Below are 19,265 nucleotides of genomic sequence, written 5' to 3' on the forward strand. Positions count from 1 at the left end.
GGTAGCACATAGGTTTTTTTTTGTGCTACCTATGTGTTAGGTAGCACATAGGGTTTTTTTTTGTGTTACCTACTACATAGGTTTTTTTTTGTGCTACCTATGTGTTAGGTAGCACAAAAAAAACCCTGTGTTAGGTAGCACATAGGGTTTTTTTATTGTGTTACCTACTACATAGGTTTTTTTTTGTGCTACCTATGTGTTAGGTAGCACATAGGTTTTTTTTTGTGCTACCTATGTGTTAGGTAGCACATATGGTTTTTTTTTGTGTTACCTACTACATAGTTTTTTTTTGTGCTACCTATGTGTTAGGTAGCACAAAAACAAACCTATGTGTTAGGTAGCACATAGGGTTTTTTTTTATTGTGTTACCTACTACATAGGTTTTTTTTTGTGCTACCTATGTGTTAGGTAGCACATAGGGTTTTTTTTTGTGCTACCTATGTGTTAGGTAGCACATAGGGGTTTTTTTTGTGCTACCTATGTGTTAGGTAGCACATACGGTTTTTTATTTGTGCTACCTATGTGTTAGGTAGCACATAGGGTTTTTTTTGTGCTACCTATGTGTTAGGTAGCACATAGGGTTTTTTTTGTGCTACCTATGTGTTAGGTAGCACATAGGTTTTTTTTGTGCTACCTATGTGTTAGGTAGCACATAGGGTTTTTTTTTGTGTTACCTACTACATAGGTTTTTTTTTTTGTGCTACCTATGTGTTAGGTAGCACATAGGTTTTTTTTTTATTGTGTTACCTACTACATAGGTTTTTTTTGTGCTACCTATGTGTTAGGTAGCACATAGGGTTTTTTTTATTCTGTTACCTACTACATAGGTTTTTTTTTGTGCTACCTATGTGTTAGGTAGCACATAGGGTTTTTTTTTGTGCTACCTATGTGTTAGGTAGCACATAGGTTTTTTTTTTATTGTGTTACCTACTACATAGGTTTTTTTTTGTGCTACCTATGTGTTAGGTAGCACAAAAAAAAACCTATGTGTTAGGTAGCACATAGGGTTTTTTTTTATTGTGTTACCTACTACATAGGTTTTTTTTTGTGCTACCTATGTGTTAGGTAGCACATAGGGTTTTTTTTTTGTGTTACCTACTACATAGGTTTTTTTTTGTGCTACCTATGTGTTAGGTAGCACAAAAAAAAACCCCTATGTGTTAGGTAGCACATAGGGTTTTTTTTTTGTGTTACCTACTACATAGGTTTTTTTTTGTGCTACCTATGTGTTAGGTAGCACAAAAAAAAACCCTATGTGTTAGGTAGCACATAGGGTTTTTTTTTTATTGTGTTACCTACTACATAGGTTTTTTTTTGTGCTACCTATGTGTTAGGTAGCACAAAAAAAAACCTATGTGTTAGGTAGCACATAGGTTTTTTTTTATTGTGTTACCTACTACATAGGTTTTTTTTTGTGCTACCTATGTGTTAGGTAGCACATAGGGGTTTTTTTTGTGCTACCTATGTGTTAGGTAGCACATAGGGTTTTTTTTTGTGCTACCTATGTGTTAGGTAGCACATAGGTTTTTTTTTGTGCTACCTATGTGTTAGGTAGCACATGGGTTTTTTTTGTGCTACCTATGTGTTAGGTAGCACATAGGTTTTTTTGTGCTACCTATGTGTTAGGTAGCACATAGGGTTTTTTTTTGTGTTACCTACTACATAGGTTTTTTTTTGTGCTACCTAACACATAGGTAGCACAAAAAAAAACCTATGTAGTAGGTAACACAAAAAAAAAACCCCTATGTGCTACCTAACACATAGGTAGCACAAAAAAAAACCTATGTAGTAGGTAACACAAAAAAACCCCTATGTGCTACCTAACACATATAGCACAAAAAAAAACCTATGTGCTACCTAACACATAGGTAGCACAAAAAAAACCCCTATGTGCTACCTAACACATAGGTAGCACAAAAAAAAACATATGTAGTAGGTAACACATATCTATGTATTAGGTATGTAGTAGCTACTACAATTTTGTGTACCTTATTGTAAAGTGTTACCGATTGTTCAGCTGAGTAAAGGGGACCTAACCTGGTTTAATGTAAATAGTGACCTACATTTTCTTTTAATGTTTGTTTATTGCAGAAGACTTTGTCCCTTCCTGATTTCTCTCAGGAGTCATTCATTCCAGGACATGTCTACTCACGCTCAGTAAAAAACTTGATACCACATGACTCCAGGTTGCTTTCCAAATGCAGGGGAGGACTCAGGGGGGAAAGTTCCTACTCACAAAACTTCCTTTTGAGAGTCACCACATTGAGTGGATTGAACCTAAACTTTAGCGGTCATAACAATCTTCACTGGATGAAACCCCATTTCTTACTACATAGGTTTTTTTTTGTGCTACCTATGTGTTAGGTAGCACAAACAAAACACCTATGTGTTAGGTAGCACATAGGGTTTTTTTTTATTGTGTTATACTACATAGGTTTTTTTTTGTGCTACCTATGTGTTAGGTAGCACATAGGGTTTTTTTGTGCTACCTATGTGTTAGGTAGCACATAGGGTTTTTTTCTTGTGCTACCTATGTGTTAGGTAGCACATAGGTTTTTTTTTGTGCTACCTATGTGTTAGGTAGCACATAGGGGTTTTTTTTTGTGTTACCTACTACATAGGTTTTTTTTTGTGCTACCTATGTGTTAGGTAGCACACAAAAAAAACCCTATGTGTTAGGTAGCACATAGGGTTTTTTTTTATTGTGTTACCTACTACATAGGTTTTTTTTTGTGCTACCTATGTGTTAGGTAGCACATAGGTTTTTTTTTTGTGCTACCTATGTGTTAGGTAGCACATAGGGTTTTTTTTTGTGTTACCTACTACATAGGTTTTTTTTGTGCTACCTAACACATAGGTAGCACAAAAAAAAAACCTATGTAGTAGGTAACACAAAAAAAAAAACCCTATGTGCTACCTAACACATAGGTAGCACAAAAAAAAACCCTATGTGCTACCTGACACATAGGTAGCACAAAAAAAACCCTATGTGCTACCTAACACATAGGTAGCACAAAAAAAAAACCTATGTAGTAGGTAACACATATCTATGTAGTAGGTATGTAGTAGCTACTACAATTTTGTGTACCTTATTGTAAAGTGTTACCGATTGTTCAGCTGAGTAAAGGGGACCTAACCTGGTTTAATGTAAATAGTGACTTACATTTTCTTTTAATGTTTGTTTATTGCAGAAGACTTTGTCCCTTCCTGATTTCTCTCAGGAGTCATTCATTCCAGGACATGTCTACTCACGCTCAGTAAAAAACTTGATACCACATGACTCCAGGTTGCTTTCCAAATGCAGGGGAGGACTCAGGGGGGAAAGTTCCTACTCACAAAACTTCCTTTTGAGAGTCACCACATTGAATGGATTGAACCTAAACTTTAGCGGTCATAACAATCTTCACTGGATGAAACCCCATTTCTTAGCTGTGTGTTAGGGTAGAAAACCACCACGGTGAGTACAGACAACCTTGGTTATCTTGGCTTGATGTGCTCTAGCTGCTCCCCTGTGTGTGGCCTTTGTCTGGTTCCTCTAATGAGAACATATTGATTTTTATACAGATGAAAGTGATGAGTCTCTCCTCTGGTGTGAAGACGCGGGGTGTTTTCGGCTGGGTTTCCATCGTGTGGCTGGCTTCAACAGTCAGCGTTAATGGTGAGGCTTTTTGTTGTGTGTGTGTGCATGAAAAGACATGTTCACCACAGCATGCTTTTTTCAACATGTGCTTGAGCAGAAAAACATGTGCTGATCACCATTGTATATAGTCGTGCGCTGTTTGATGATTGAAGAAAAAACGGACAGGTTTTCTATGGTAAACCTCCTTTAATCCCATTGTGGGACTCAAGGGAAACATACAGCACTTTGGGGTAAACAGGCTGTTCGGAGCGTTAGATAACAAGATTGACACTGCTCATTTCTTTTTTACACTACAGTTTTAGTATAGTGCAAACTAAGAATACATCCTGTGTTATATCAAGTGGTGAGCTCAGGGGTAATTTGTTGGGAGATTGTTTTTTGATTTGCAATGCTACCTGTCCCCTGTTTTCAGTTTGTGTGCTTAACAATGATCTAGTTTTCTGCAATTAAGTGTATAATATCCAAAATGTCCTCATAATATCTTTGAGGTAAATCTATAACAATTTCAATATTTTAACCTTCCTCCTGTGTTAACTTTCTGCTACCATCCATGGTGTTAGCGGGTCGGTTTCGACCCGTGTCTGAATTCAGCTGTAAAAAAACACTAAAAACCATTATCTATCATCCAGTTTGTTTCTCATCTCTTTGTTACATTGTTAGGCTTCCTTATCCATGAAAATATTGTTTTTAATATTTTTGGTGTAGGAGGCTGGGCCTTTTTTTTGTCAGTATGCGCCTCAATTTCAATAAATAAAATGGTAAAATGAACCTCAAGAGAATCATATAAATAAATAATTGGTTGTTGTGTTACCTGATTATTACTGAGGGGTATGAGAACACATTTCTTAACTAAATTTGTTTTATTTATTTTTTCATATTAATATTATTGACTTTTTTAACATTTACGGTGTTACTGGTCAATTACGACCCATAAATATTTATTTTAGAAAAGAGCAAAAAAACTTTTATTTCAGCATTATACAAACACACAATGAAAACCAGAACAAGTCACAACACAAAATATAGATTTGTAAGGTCAAATAAACAACAACCAATCAACTAATCAAACAAATCGAAATCAATTACTAGTTCCAAAACTAGTAAAGAAAAAACTGAGTAAAAGTCTCTGTGTGCATGTGTATGTGTGTGTGTACAGATGTGTGATAAAGAACAACACTTTTAGTGTTCTTTGCAGAGATATTTCTTGCAGGTGAAGCACAATATGTTTATCTTTCTGTCCTTAGTGCTTCGGCAGACCTGACATCTCTTATTTTTAGAATCAGGTGGCCATTTTCACCAAAAACATGATCCAGAACTTGGCTCACTGTATATCTCCTCATTTTTGACTACTGCAAATAGGAGATGTGCACTCTGCAAGTCACTAACTCTATACTGAATTGACTTCACATGTCTGGATATGCCCGTCTGTTTGTTTCGCTGTTATGCAGGTATAAGGGCAAAACAAGTCAAAATGAGAACCTCCCCAGAGCTCACATGATTGGGAGAGGAGCTGACTGTCATTGTGTTGGCTGACAGTGCACTTATGATTTCAGTTTTGGCTCTAAGTATTGTTTTTTAAATCTTATTTTATAACCGGGTCGAAAACGACCCTAACACCACCAGTGTTATAATTTCCACCAGAGCATTTTATAATTAAGTGAAATATTTTTAATTTTTTTAATTTTGTTAAAATAGTGGTTCCTGACAAAGTCAAGAAATCTTGATGCAATAAACAAAATGTAAGTGGTTCTTTTATGCATTTGAAAACCAAAACGGGTCGGTGGCGACCCTAACACGAGAGGAAGGTTAAAGCTATAGTGTGTACCTTTATTTATATCAATTGTGGCTACATGCAAGCTATTGCAATTCGAGTTGAGACCAAGTTGATTAAGCCTATCAGTTCCACTAAACCCTCTCAATTTCTCAGTATGTAAGCATTTACAAACTGGTGTTGCCGCCCAACATTGGGGCAGGAGCTTAGAAAAATACTAAGAAGTGCCCACAAAAATGCGTTTTGTCAAGAAAAAACCTGGATGTACAGCACAAGGTATAAATTATTTGACCAATCTCTGATGGAGATGTGCCAACAGCGTTATTGGAATTACTCTGAATCCCTTATGGGCGACAGAAGTTACGAACTGTAGCTTTAAGTCTGAAAGCGAGCCTCATTTCTGAATCAATTGTAACCCAAAGACTGCTTTCCTAGACTACTGATAGTAACCAATTGAATATTGAACTGGGGAATGATAAACGATTATAAACTTTGACCAAAATAGATCAATAATTGTTGTTCTTTAACCTCCTCCTCCTCTCTTCTCTCTGAACATTCAGTCAGTCAAGGTGTGGAGCTACAGGCCTTTTCCAAGGTATCGCCGCGCTGTGGAGGAAATGTCAACCTGAGATGCGAGGCCAACTCGAGCCAGTTGGATATTAAATCGTTTACCTGGCTGGCCCACAAAAAAATAGTGTGTAAATATGAAGACGGCCAACTTCGAATTGGCTCTAGGGTTCAATGTGAAAACATTCCCCACAACATACTCACTCTGAAACTCATCAACGTGACGCCGCGCGACCAGGGAACCTACCTCTGCAAAGTGCACACCCTGCAGGGAGCAAACAGTACCAATACTGTTGTTACAGTACAAGGTGGGGAAACCTTTCATATTTTCTTTTTAAAGGAATAGTTCAACATTTTTAATTTATAGTTTTTTGCCTCACTCTTCAGGCTACATGTCATTCCCCTCTCTACGGCCATTTCTCCACAACTGTCTAATAAAGCATAACAATGACAAAAAATTATCTTTAAAAAAAAATGGGCAAAGGGCAACAAGTCAAAAGATAAACTTTCTGACATCATTACATGTGCTTTGTACTTGTCAGTTGATATGTTGCACAGTCAATATATTTTTTTGAATTTTTATAATTTTAGAATCAAATACATACTGGAAAGAAAACCAGTGAAGAAAAGCTTCCCTCCGTCACAGGAACGGTTTCTGTCGCCTGTTCTTGAGCTGGAGAGTAAGGCAAAAAGCTAAAATAATTTAAAGTGTTGGACTATTCCTTTTAGATTTTTTCTCTCCTTGATCTTTACAGACTGCCTTGGAAGTTCCAACTCCTCCATCGATAAGTCTGGTGCCAAGTGCTGGTTCCATGGAGTTTACCCCCGTGGCACAGTCCACTGGTTCCAGGGGGGCGTTAACTTAACGGACTCTGCCAAAACACAGGAGGATGAGGACCAACACGGGCTGTACAATGTCAGCAGCGCAATAGTGGTACAGAAAGGCGAGCCTTATAACTGCTCTCTGTGGATTCCTTCTGTAGGGAGGTATCGCTCCAGTAGAGAGTTTCCTAGGGTGGGACGGTCACATGGACCGGGGGGGTTGGGGAACAGGGTCCAACTGCAGTGGATCCCTCTAATGGTGGGAATTGTGATGCTGAAGCTTGTTATATGAATTTTTTAAAAATAGATAACAATTGGTTTGAGTGACAATTTGAGAGTGTGGCCTATTTCGGCAAAGCCGTGGCACAGATCTTTGAAAGCAAACGTCCTCAATCTCACTGATCATTTCCATGACTAATGAATGTGAACTTGGAAGACTGTGTCAGAGGACTTTCACTGATTGAATATTACACAGTTTTCCTTAAAACTTTGCAGCAAATTTCATCGGTAAATTACTTGTTTGAACCTTCATTTCCTGCTGATGGCCAGAAGGAGGCAGTGTCCCCATGCAATAATAATGACAAGCGATAGAATGTGTTACACTGACCTCTTGCATACTATAAAATGCTGTACTGGAGAGCTCATTGTAAACATATGAACACTGGAGGGGTGTAAATTTGCACTTAATATAATGTGATAATCTGTAAATGGCTTATTTTAAGGGAGAAGTAAAATAGAAAAATAAGAATTAAATACAGATCTGTAAAACTACAATACAGGGTTAAAAAAGAAAAGATTAGGGACACATACAGTATGTTATAAATGGTAATATGCTTTAACATTTGTTCCTATTATTGAATGACTGTTGTGTTTGGTTTACCATTTCCTTCCATTTTGTCTGAGAAAATGTGTTTTAAGATGTATTGTTCATTCACATTCAGCTCATGTAATGGTACTAATAAAAAAAATAGAAAAGATAAAAACAGCCACTGATCATGCAAATCCTGCATTTTTTAACACTGACAAGGGTACATTAAATAACTGTGAGTTCATTTGTAGTTAATGCTTAACAAACATTAACTAAGCATCAACTAACCATCACGCTTAGTTAATGCTTTAACTTAGCATAGTTAATGGCTATCCAAGTATTAACTTAACAACTTCTTAGTAACAGTTCATGCTTAATATTCTAACCGGTAATAGCAGTAACTTACTAACAGTTAATTAATGTACCCTTATTGTAAAGTGTTTTTTTAACATTGTTTTATTTACGCTCCATAAAAAGGTGAAATGTAATACATTCTATCCAGGTAAGCTTTGTGAACCCTTCCTTTATACAGAGAAAGGGTAAGTAGCTCCATCAGGAATGCTCTCTCTTGTACACCTCTGTCAAGTCTTACACCCTCTCCTGAAATGACTTTCACGTGGTGCTACTGCAGATTACGTTCATTTCTCTGTAAACTGTTGAACCCACTCTGTCCTGACAGGTTGTGTTTGCTCATCTACGGTGTGACTATGAGTCTGCTGCTACGGTTGTTTGTTTTTTGCAAGTGTAGACAGTGTACACTCCTCCGCGCTGTGCCTCACTGCAAACTATGTTGCTTCAGAGAAAGGTATGCAGCCTTTCTGACAAACTACATTAGGTTTTGCCTGAGTTTGCAGCCTTGCTTGGAATATTGCAGAAATTGCAGAAATATTACGAGCCTGGTGTACTTTTCAGAGACACCAGGAATGGGAATTTGGTTGTATTTTAGTTTGGTGTTAGTTGTTGAACTAGTTCAGGTTGAGTTAAGGTGATCGCATGTTCTGTACCCGGGTTTGAGCATCTTTGTTTGTTCATTTCTGCACGGTGGTGCAAGTTTCTAATTACAACCAGCTTTTTTTTTCACAGTAGCGGATGGTCTGTTTGTTTGTTTTTTTGGTGCAGTTCGGCCAATGGTGCGCATGTCTTGTTTTGTGAAGCTGATATTAAGGAAATTCTGAAGAACCGACTAAGTCTCTTGCATGAGTTGAAAAAACATTGTCTGCACACGTGCAATGGCTAGTTTACACATTAAACTTGAAGAAAGAGTGATAAGAAGTCTCCACAGCAACAACTGAGATAACATTGCTGCAAATGTGAACAGTCTATGAAATCGAGCAAGTAAGGACATGGACAGGTAGTTATGTTGCACAATAATGTTCTCACAGATGCTGTTTTTCACCACAGCACAGATGGTTACCTAAACAGGAACAAAGCCTTAAAGAGACACTTCAGATAAACATTTAAGCTAAAACTGAAGAAAGTAAAACAAAATTCATTATTAAAATAGATGCAATCTAGGCGACTGTTCTCCTGCTTCAAATAGTACATATGGATGTCACGTGTGGTGTGAGTCTGAGACTTCTGCTGCTCCATAGAGTCAGAAAGACAGAAGATGTCCATCCCCAGGACATTTGATTAGGTAGAACCATAGATTGTTTATAAAAGAGGGCAGAACCAAGCAATAAAAACAAAATCTATAACCTCTCATCAAAAACTATAACCTATAATTGACTGGGTCAAACATGTCAATGGCAGAAAGGCTGAGTGTATCAATGGTGACTCAATGTTTCCAGGGCTCAATAGGATAACACGTCGGGGAACTAACTTCCTAGTAGGAGGTGGACTGAAAAGGCATACTATTTAAATACACAGTGATATATTGTGGATTTTCTTTCTTCTGCATAGCATAAGTGATATAGAGATGAATACATCAAAGTTAACACATCATGAATGTTCATGGCTATCAAGGCATTGTTATTTTCTTTTTATCTACAAAACTGAATATTAAAGGGAAAGTTCAGTAGCAGAAGTCAGCGTTTTGCTATTGCAGAAGGGGCTAGCCGAAAAAACTTTTTTCACCACTAAAATAAATGCTTATCGAAAAATGAAATATTTGTTAAATTTTACACAAAATTTTGGATTTTTGACTGCTGATTTGCGGACTGATATTATGCACTGCACCGGCAGACAGCTTTTAATATTTGCACTTTTTTTAAAGTGTATTTTGGCCATGTATCACTACACCAACTCATGCCGTACCTCAAAAAAGCGCTGACCGCCATTTACATAAAGTAACACACACTAACTATGCATGTAGTGCAAGTACCCCATACAACCCCCACTTCAAAAATATTGAACCATCCCTTTAATACAACATCCCGTTTGGTGCATTATAAATGTGGGAATATTGAGCCTTGGGAAAATGTGTTATCTTAAAAGGAAAAGATAACATTTAACCACTGCTATTTAAAAAGGCAAAGGTAATCCACTCAGTGATGTCAATGTGTAAATTACTTTCTTTTCAAGTGGTAAACATGCCAGATTATTTATCTCCTCATGTGACGGATAAAATGAAGTAGGCCTATTCTGTTAAATACAACAAGAGCAATGTGTAAGTGTTTGTTTGCTTAACACTTATGAAACATAGCACAACAACGCATATTTTACAGAGGAAAAAAAGGCACCCTCCGTTTCCACTGACTGTGGAACATTATAGCCTACGTACACGACTCAAGATGTGTCCAGACTTTGCTGTACCTCAACCACTGGGGCTGCAACCACAACATTGACTTCATGTTCTCCCATCTAAAAAAAAAAACGTTGCCATGGTGAAGTGAAGCTGCTCAAGCCTTGCGTGAAGAATACAATATATTGACTTTTCCTCTGATTTGGTAGTGTTTTTTTTTTCTTTCTCTTGGGGTGGAAAATTCAGTAATTGCTATTGAATTACCAGCAATTACAAGCACTTAGCTTCTGTGGTAAAGTCTAGTCCAGGGGTTTTCCAAGTGTGAGAGAGTGAGCCCCCCCCCTCAGAGAACAAATTTAAGCGGAGCCCCCCCATACACTTTTTTTTTCTAAATCCATTAGTTTTTTGAAAGATCTTTTAATAATTTTACACATTTTAAACAACTCTGTTCCTATTTTACACATTTTAAACATATTTTTGAAACATTCTAAACATCTTTGTGCATTTTTAAACATTTTTAAACATTTTAATATCTTTATCTAGGTATGTTTTTGTTTTGCTTTTTCAAAATACATTTGAACATCTTAATCTAGTGTCTTAATCCTGCTTCCTTTGAGCGTGGATAGTAGTGACTGAGTGTGCAGTGGAGTTAGAAAGATAGGCAGACAGACTTGCCCAAATTATTGAATTGTGTTAAATGTCATTCCCTGTGTTTTTTCGCTAGTGCCTCCAATGTCCTGCTGGGTGAAAATAGTAGCCAGTAGACTTTCCTAGGGGTGTCCGGGGAAATGACCCCCCCGGGAGATTTATTTTTTAATTTTTAAAGTGAAATGCATGAATCTGGTGCACTTTGAGAGGAAAATTAGGAGGCTAAATATGAGGAATTTTGTGTGAACAAATAATTTGGAGACACTGGGTCGGATGAATTAGAAGCTATTCAAGAAAGACACATGCATTTTCCATAAAAATATTAATTTAAAATCGAATATGCAGGGTCCTCTGGGTTGGGCTTGGAGTTCTATTTCTTTAACGAGACATATTTCTCTGTAATATAGTGAATGCATTTAAATGCAGTGAGAGGAACGAAGCAGAAGAACTCTTGTCCAGCCATCTTTATTTCCACAGACGAGGCTGAAAAAGGCTGTAGACACAGTGCATGGGCAACTGAGGTCAGCCCCATTTCTAAATGTTTTAAAATAAACTCAATACACACTGTGCATGGACGTGAACGTGACGTGATCAGTTAACCTCGGATTACCTCCCAGATGATTAACTATCCTAGACCAAAATATTGTATTCCTTTTTTTGTATGATAACTTACATTTGCGTAATATGATGTTAATATCAAAAACACAACTCAAAAATAAAATTAAAATTAAATTAATAATAGCCCTATATATTTTTTTTTCACGTATTCATCCGCGTGATATTTTCATTTAGTCAAAAATCATGTCAGTCAGTGCCACCTCTCTCTCATGTCCACAATTCACATTATTTCTGTTGATTTATTCCTATATCCTCTACCTTGTGTTCTCCCCCGTACCTCTGTATTCACTGCCTGTCCTATTGCCCGGGACCCCTCACTTGTCTCTTCTGCCATACTGTATTAAAAACAATGTTGGAAAAACGTTATGCACTTTCTGTATTTCACCTTTGGGTTTCGAGTTTGCATCATTCTGTATTTGAATTATAGAATAGCAGTGCTCAACCCAGGGGACATGGAAGTGAGATTCACAATAGGATCGGAGACTTTGAGACAGTGGTCTTGAAACATAGAGTGCCTTTAATAAATTATGTATTTGCGGGGAGGCAGGGGGTGATACAAAAACTTTGAGATTCTTCTCGGTTCCTGTCCTATAGCATATATTGTAAAGGTCTGTTCAAACAACCTGTTGGCAGAGCATAGACAGCCTTTATGACCTATACTTTGTGTGGACCCAGCTTCTCCCCAGCGCTTTAGCTTCCCTAGATGGGGAAGGGAGACAGAGAGAGCAGGTGAGTGCCAACATTCCAAGATCAGGCTTTAGAATTCACAAGAAAAGATCTCATAATCATGAGAAAACTGGAAAGGTGCCAGAGCCACTGCTTTGCCTCCGTAGACCACTGCACAGCCACAGATCAATGATAGAAGGGTTTTACGTATTTACGTGCTTTTTGTCACATTGACTGGTTGACAGTTGCTTGAGTCACCGCCTTGCCATATCTGTGACGTCCCATTTGTCTATTTCTAACAGCTCAATGGTCCAACATATTTCCCATTGGAACGAAAGGCGGAGTTAGTTTTAAGTTGGATTTAGACAGACATTCAGTCATTAGTGACTACATCGGTTTTGTGTACAAGACAAGTGTTTTAGTGACGTCATCATATTAAAAAATCATCGACAATGTCCTGACCTTGTGCATTGACATTGATTTGTAAAAAAATTAATAAAGGAATTGTTATTTCATACCGAATTGGGGAGCATTAATTAGAAGTAATCCTGTCACCTCGCCCGATCACCATATTTATGTCAATGTCTCTTGGCACTAGTGTTCTTGATCATGACAATTCTTTCTTGATTAGACATGTGTCATCTGTCTTCAGACTTTCAGTCTGCAGCAGTGCAAACGTTGAAAGATAAACACTAACAGTTGCCACGCATATTATATAACAGGAAATCACTGAACCGTCTAAAGCTGACATTACTTTCAAAAACGATAGTCAGGTACAAAAAATAAATGTTTTGTAAAAATAGACACTTATTTTAAATATGTTATGTAGAAATATGTGTTTCAGATTAGATTATATTCATATATTTGAGAATGTGTGGGACATATCAAATTCTGCTAAACTAACTATTTACCAATTTAGTCAAATGTTATTGCCGTAATGTTTCGTAATTTGAGATTAATGAATTTATTTTCCTGAAAGGCACCTAAAATCTTCAAGGTTTTACATCATAATTAAACACCATTCTTGACTTTTCAGTTTAGTTGTTGTCCACAATCCACTTTTTCTCTCTCTTAATGTGTTTAAAAGTCTACTTTGAAAAAAGTGCTTCAGAAATGCAAATGGTTTGACATTGCAAAACTTTTTTCAATGCATTTATGCTTGTTACGGCCTTCTACTTGAGTGTTCAACTGCACAAACCCATCAATTTACCTCAGCTGCTTCCTTAAAAGAGATTTGACAAGGACAATTTTATGACTCAGAGTGGCAATTTAGCTGTTTATAGTAAGTGGGGAGACCAAATGTCTCCTGGAAAAGTTTTTAATTGACAGCAAAAGTGGAGCTCCGCTGCAGGAGCGCTTTTGAACAGTTAAGTCAACATCCAATTATTTTATGTAACTTTTTTTCTGCTCCTCCCCTTCTATCAAGAGAGACTGAGCACCATCAGCACACACTGTACATCAACAACTACACCTACTGAAATGACACTCACACGACAGGCCTGCATTGACGTGGAAGACAGACAATACCAGCAAAAGATATAAAAGAAGGCAATATTTATCAGTTAAAAAGATGCAGCTTTATTAAATAACATCACAATACTTATTCTTTTAAATCAAAAACCCATTCTGTGTCAGGTTTGGAAGTCTAGGTGTATGTATAAATGGAATTTTTATTTAAAAAAATAAGCATTAACATTGTGCTTCACCCTTACACTGTCAGATAAAAAATCAGCTGAGCTTGCAATCATCATTGCTAGACATGGCTGGTCACATTACTATCCATTATCTCGCTGCATTACACAGTCAAACAAAACCTCGGGTCATGTGCCTTAACCCAAACACAGAATCCAACCACTTGTCCTTCTCGATTGAGGATCACGACATTTAAGAGTGTTCACACTTCCATTTGTGTGTGTGTGTGTGTGTGTGTGTGTGTGTGTGTGTGTGTGTGTGTGTGTGTGTGTGTGTGTGTGTGTGTGTGTGTGTGTGTGTGTGTGTGTGTGTGTGTGTGTGTGTGTGTGTGTGTCTGTGTGTGTGTGTGTGTGTGTGTGTGTGTGTGTGTGTGTAACATTAGAACCTACTATGGAAAACCAGGTGAGAGTTCAGCAACGTTGAACTCAATGACTGGTGATGAGGAACATCATTGCTGGTTGGATGCAGTCAGCTGGAGACCTCTTGTTGATCATTGTGCTTTGCAAGTGTGAGCAATTCTAGGTCAATTTTACAAATATTATATGTATTATTTTACTGCAAAACAATTCTACAAATGCACTGTGTAAAATATACATTATGAAATGTGATGCTATGAAATAAGTGTGTCATTGACTAAATGGAACACTATTTGCAGCAATTACTAATGGTGCTATGTATACAAGAGCAGAGAGACTCATTAGTCAAATACGAACAGAGCTTAACAGTAACTTGTTAAGTCTCCCAACGAAAAACTTACTTTTTTCACGCTGATGCAAATTTCACCAAGGTTGTTGAACGCCCAAAGCTATGCACAGTGCTTGAAGAATGAATTCACCTTGAAGAATGCACAACACAAACCAAGGGCCTTCAACAATGTATGCAAGGATGTGTTTAGCTTGCATCTTAAGGCAGAATGGGCTTTGAAATGCTTCTATTTAGTTACTCTCAGCTGTTCCCCATAGGATTCATAAATTCACAATTAAACCTTCCATATGCACGTTGCATAAGTTCAGGTTAGGTTCATGTTCGACAGTGCTGTTTCTGTGTGTGTGTGTGTGTGTGTGTGTGTGTGTGTGTGTGTGTGTGTGTGTGTGTGTGTGTGTGTGTGTGTGTGTGTGTGTGTGCTTGCATCCGTGCGTGCGTGCGTGCATGCGTGTGTGTGTGTGTGTGTGTGTGTGTTTCTGTGTCTGTGTCTCTGTGAATGAGAGGCTTGGCTAGACATAACATCTGGGTCATGCAGTCCTACCATTCTTCATGCAGAGTGTTTTATTCTGAAATGTTTGTTCCATAATGCTCAAAATAAACAACAACACGTCGTCACGTGTATGAGAATATGACACTAATGGCGAGAGGCACTTGGACTTTGAGAGAGCTGGCTTTGGCCTCAATGCAACACATAGGTAACACTTGTAATATGCTCTCATAAGCAAGGCAGCCCACTGATCAATACAGTCCTCTTTTCAACAATGGGTGACCTACATACAGCACCAAACCAGGGAACGAGGGGAAAGCACTTTTCTTAAAGAGGACCTATGATACTTTTCGACTTTTATGACCTATAAACGTTGTTATAATGATTTATAGTCATGTTTAACCATACTAGCGTATCAAATAATTACGTACATGCATTTCGACGTATTCCCTGCTGACCGTCTGGGGTGGCTATGCAGAGCACTAAACACTATGGCAGCCGGTCGAGACATAACTTGTTCAAATTTCCATGTATGATGTTTCCATGTATGGTAATGCTGCTCAGGCAAGCTCCGGCTGCATGCCCCCACCTTCCTGAAAATCTCCCGCTGCTGGAAGGAAGGTAACCAATCACAACGGAGTGGGGTTTGCAGCAGGGGGGGGAGGGGCGGAGAAGCTCAAAGCAGTGTGTAGACTAGAGAGAGACTGCTGTGCTCGCTAGGAGGAAGAGTGTCCCGAAAATCTACATAGTTTTTGTGATGTGATTCGTGTCAGGTTGCTCTATAGCAGTTTTTAACAAGAAATTAAGACCAGAAAAGTAGTATAATAGGATCTCTTTAAGATAGTTTTCCCGGTACTTTGAAGGGTCCTCTTGAAAAACGGTCAGGTCCTCTCAAATCCACACTGCTGAAAGCCTTTGTCGAGAGCCTGACTCGTGAGTAGAATAACATTTCCACTAAAGAGAGTAAGCGGTGTGGACTCTCCGAGATCATATTTGATCACCTGAACAGTACACGGTGCAAATTTGTATGTATGACCGAGCCTTGGCCTAATCTTAGAATGTCAAGATGTGTGCAATATGTATGAGCTCACACTCTGTCTTTTGATACAGGGACTCATGTGTTATTTCCATTTTACCAGACTATAGTTATAGTATATTAAATTATTCATAAGGGTATTACTTTTATGAAATCTTTATTTCAAACGATTAAATGTTAATTAAAATTAATTAAAAATTAATCAAAGAATATCAAAACAAAAAACAATATGAAGAAGACAAATACAGTATATATATAAAAAAATGTCCTGTAATGTTTGTATATTCAGGATTATTTTATGAAGTCACAATATTTAGGCTTGTTTGTGGAAAGCTGTTTTTTTTTCTTTTTTACTGTTCATTGCTTTTAGTTGCAGAGCTGCCATTCCTGTGAGAAAGCAGGATGAAACAGCAAAGCTACTTAGGGGAACCACATCTCCATAGTGACAGTGGCAGTATCTATTGAGGTTTGCCAGGTGAGTTTGTGATATATGTATTAATGATTAACTCACGTTCAGAACTCTGAAAATCCCATATAGAATCTGAATGTACATGTTATGTTTCAAACCTTGTCCATTTGCGGAGTCAATTAGTGCGGTTTCAAAAGACTTGTCTTTGCTATGAGCTAAATTTAAGGCGTAATGTTCATTTATTTTAACCATGGCTTCTGGAACTCTGGACATCATTTAATTTCAGTCTCTTGTAGAGTGAACATGAATTTTCAATTCTATTATCTTATAATATTAATATTTCAAATGGACATCATTGTTCGACTGCTGGTGGTAGTCAAAAGGTCTGTATATGATGTGCTGCACAGTGCTTTCTTATCCCACAGTTATACTTCAGAAAAATAAATCATCATTCAATATAATAGTTTCTCAAAAATAATGTGTCACTCTGTGTTGGTCTTGTGATGTAATGGTTTTTCAAAAAGGCCACTCGTGGTCCAGGTTCGATTCCGAGGTTCACAAAGGTCAGTTCCTTAAACCCTGTCCTAGAGCAATTGTCCAATCACTACTTATTGTGCATGGGGCCTGTAGGCCTACTACTTAGATGTATAGAGTTTGGATGGTGGTTTAAATCCCCTTTCTGAAAAAAAAATGCAAGAGCCGAAGAGTATGGTGTGGATTAAACTGTGTTTTCTCGGCTGTAACATAAACTGTGAACAAGCGTTAGGCCTACTTTGCAAAGGGAATCGACTTTATGTGAGATTATGTAAAAGACGTATCTTTCCAGGACTGGAACATCCACTTAGGGAGCCAAGATACTTGGGTTTGTAGTGACGATCGTGGCTCTGTCCTATCTTTTATTTGGTTGAGGAAGTGTAACTTGTCCAACCATTATAGTGAGCAAATACTGAACAAGCAATATCAGGAAGCAATGTGAAAACGTTTCTGACTAAACTTCTGTTTAGGAAAAGGTGTGAAAGTTTAAAATGTAAAACTGTGTCAAGTAAAACACTGTGATACTGATATACTGAAGATACAACTACAATTATATTCAATGCCCAAAAGTTCTCTTTCTCTTCGCACTCAATTACAGCATGAGGATATCCAACCATTGGGGAACAGATAGCAGTGCTCCGCTGAACAACAATATCATTTATTTAAAAAAAGACAGGGCACTGGAGGTGTTACTGAGGTGCAGGGAAGCGGAAGTTGTCGTCTTCTACACTTTAAATAAAGCAACTTCCTTAATATAAAACCTCTCACCAAAAAAAAAAAAAAAATGCCAAGCACTGAATAAGCCAGTCTCCTGACATAAAGAAACAACCCACTGTTCAAATTGAATTGCTGCAAAATGCTCCAGGATGCTATCGACAAAAAATAGGGATTGATATGCATGTGCTCTTAAGCCTCCGTCTTAGGCTAAACAAACTTTTGATTAAACCCATTGGAAGATCTTCCTCAAGCAAAAGTAAGTGGGTCATATGCGGTTATAAAAGTTCATTTTTAAAGGTGTTAAAATGTGGATGTTAATCTTTTTTCAGGGTGGTCAATGGTCAATTAGAGGGGCCTTGCTTGTCAATGACATTGTAATGATGGTGGAGGATGAACACCAAATAAAGGGATATTATTTTCCTGGCAACCAACCCAAACATTATTCTTAAGTCAAACTTATATCCGATGTATCATGAATTATTAGCATTATAAATAGTTTAATATTTAATTCGGCTTTAAAAAAACAGCTCATACAATGAATCTTCTTTTGAAGAGACAAATGGCTGAAATAGCAAAGATGCAGTGATTGGAAAATGCAGAAAATACCGATATATCTAATGCCTGTTGGTTTTCTGTTTATGTCCTTCCTTAAGTGGGGTATAACATATTTTTCTCTACTGGCTTAACCATGTTCGCTTTTCCACTATCTATTATAGTACTACTTTATTATAGTACTGTGTGAAAGGTGACTGAACGTATGAAACAGGATCCTGAACATCAAACCTACCTTATAACCCCTCTTACCTGGCTGTCATCCCCACTCCAAGTAGCCACAGGTTACATAAGGTCCAAAATGCAAGTCCAAAATGTTTATTTTGCGTCATCGTGGGATGTTCTGAATAACTGTATGTGTGTGTTTGTGTGTGTGTGTGCGTGTGTGTGTGTGTGTGTGTGTGTGCGCATATTCTTTTTTATGTGTTTCCCCCATCTTGCTCAGCTACACAACTACCCCCCCACCCCTCCCCCACACACACACACACACAATAAAGTAGAACCTTTTAACTCAACAACTAATCCTCCAACAAACAGAGAGAACACCTTCTTCTGCAGCGAGGTGTAATGAAACCCTTCGCGACTGGTTATAGCTGCTGTTGTTCCTTCTACCACCACAGCTCTTATTATCTTTCTAGGACATGATGTTCCAGTGCCAAATGACAATGTCCATCAACCTGTGGCCGAACATGGGCAGGGAGGAGGTTTTCAGTATACACACAGCGTGCAGTGTGTGCTTTCCTGTGCTGTCCCAAGCCGCAAAGCCTCCGAAAGAAAAGGAGGGATCAAGAGAAAAGGGACAAGAAGTTAGTGGGTCAGTGATAGTGAAAAAAGACCAGGCGTCAGGACATACGCTGACAAAAGCCGCCAAGGCAACATCAAGCTGTCTCCCTCACGAAATGTGTCCATC

General features: G+C 37.9%; 1 protein-coding gene across 1 annotated transcript; it reads left to right on the plus strand.

Moving 5' to 3' along the window:
- The first annotated feature begins 3,311 nt into the window (after positions 1–3,311).
- LOC307262571 (uncharacterized protein) lies at positions 3,312–11,760 on the plus strand. Its single transcript, XM_080043505.1, has 4 exons — positions 3,312–3,457; positions 3,565–3,658; positions 5,972–6,286; positions 6,734–11,760. Exons 2-4 carry the CDS (start codon positions 3,565–3,567, stop codon positions 7,090–7,092), a joined length of 768 nt encoding a protein of 255 aa, XP_079899631.1. The 5' UTR covers positions 3,312–3,457; the 3' UTR covers positions 7,093–11,760.
- Positions 11,761–19,265: the final 7,505 nt, after the last annotated feature.

Source organism: Ammodytes marinus (genome assembly GCF_949987685.1).
Source record: "Ammodytes marinus genome assembly, chromosome: 16".
Classification (NCBI taxonomy): Eukaryota; Metazoa; Chordata; class Actinopteri; order Uranoscopiformes; family Ammodytidae; genus Ammodytes; species Ammodytes marinus.

Excerpts from the sequence above, each read along its gene's own strand:
- LOC307262571 (XM_080043505.1), top strand. The coding sequence starts at position 3,565 with ATGAAAGTGATGAGTCTCTCCTCTGGTGTGAAGACGCGGGGTGTTTTC. Across the intron at positions 3,659-5,971 it reads TTCAACAGTCAGCGTTAATG|TCAGTCAAGGTGTGGAGCTA; the intron begins GTGAGGCTTTTT and ends CTGAACATTCAG. Across the intron at positions 6,287-6,733 it reads TACTGTTGTTACAGTACAAG|ACTGCCTTGGAAGTTCCAAC; the intron begins GTGGGGAAACCT and ends TGATCTTTACAG.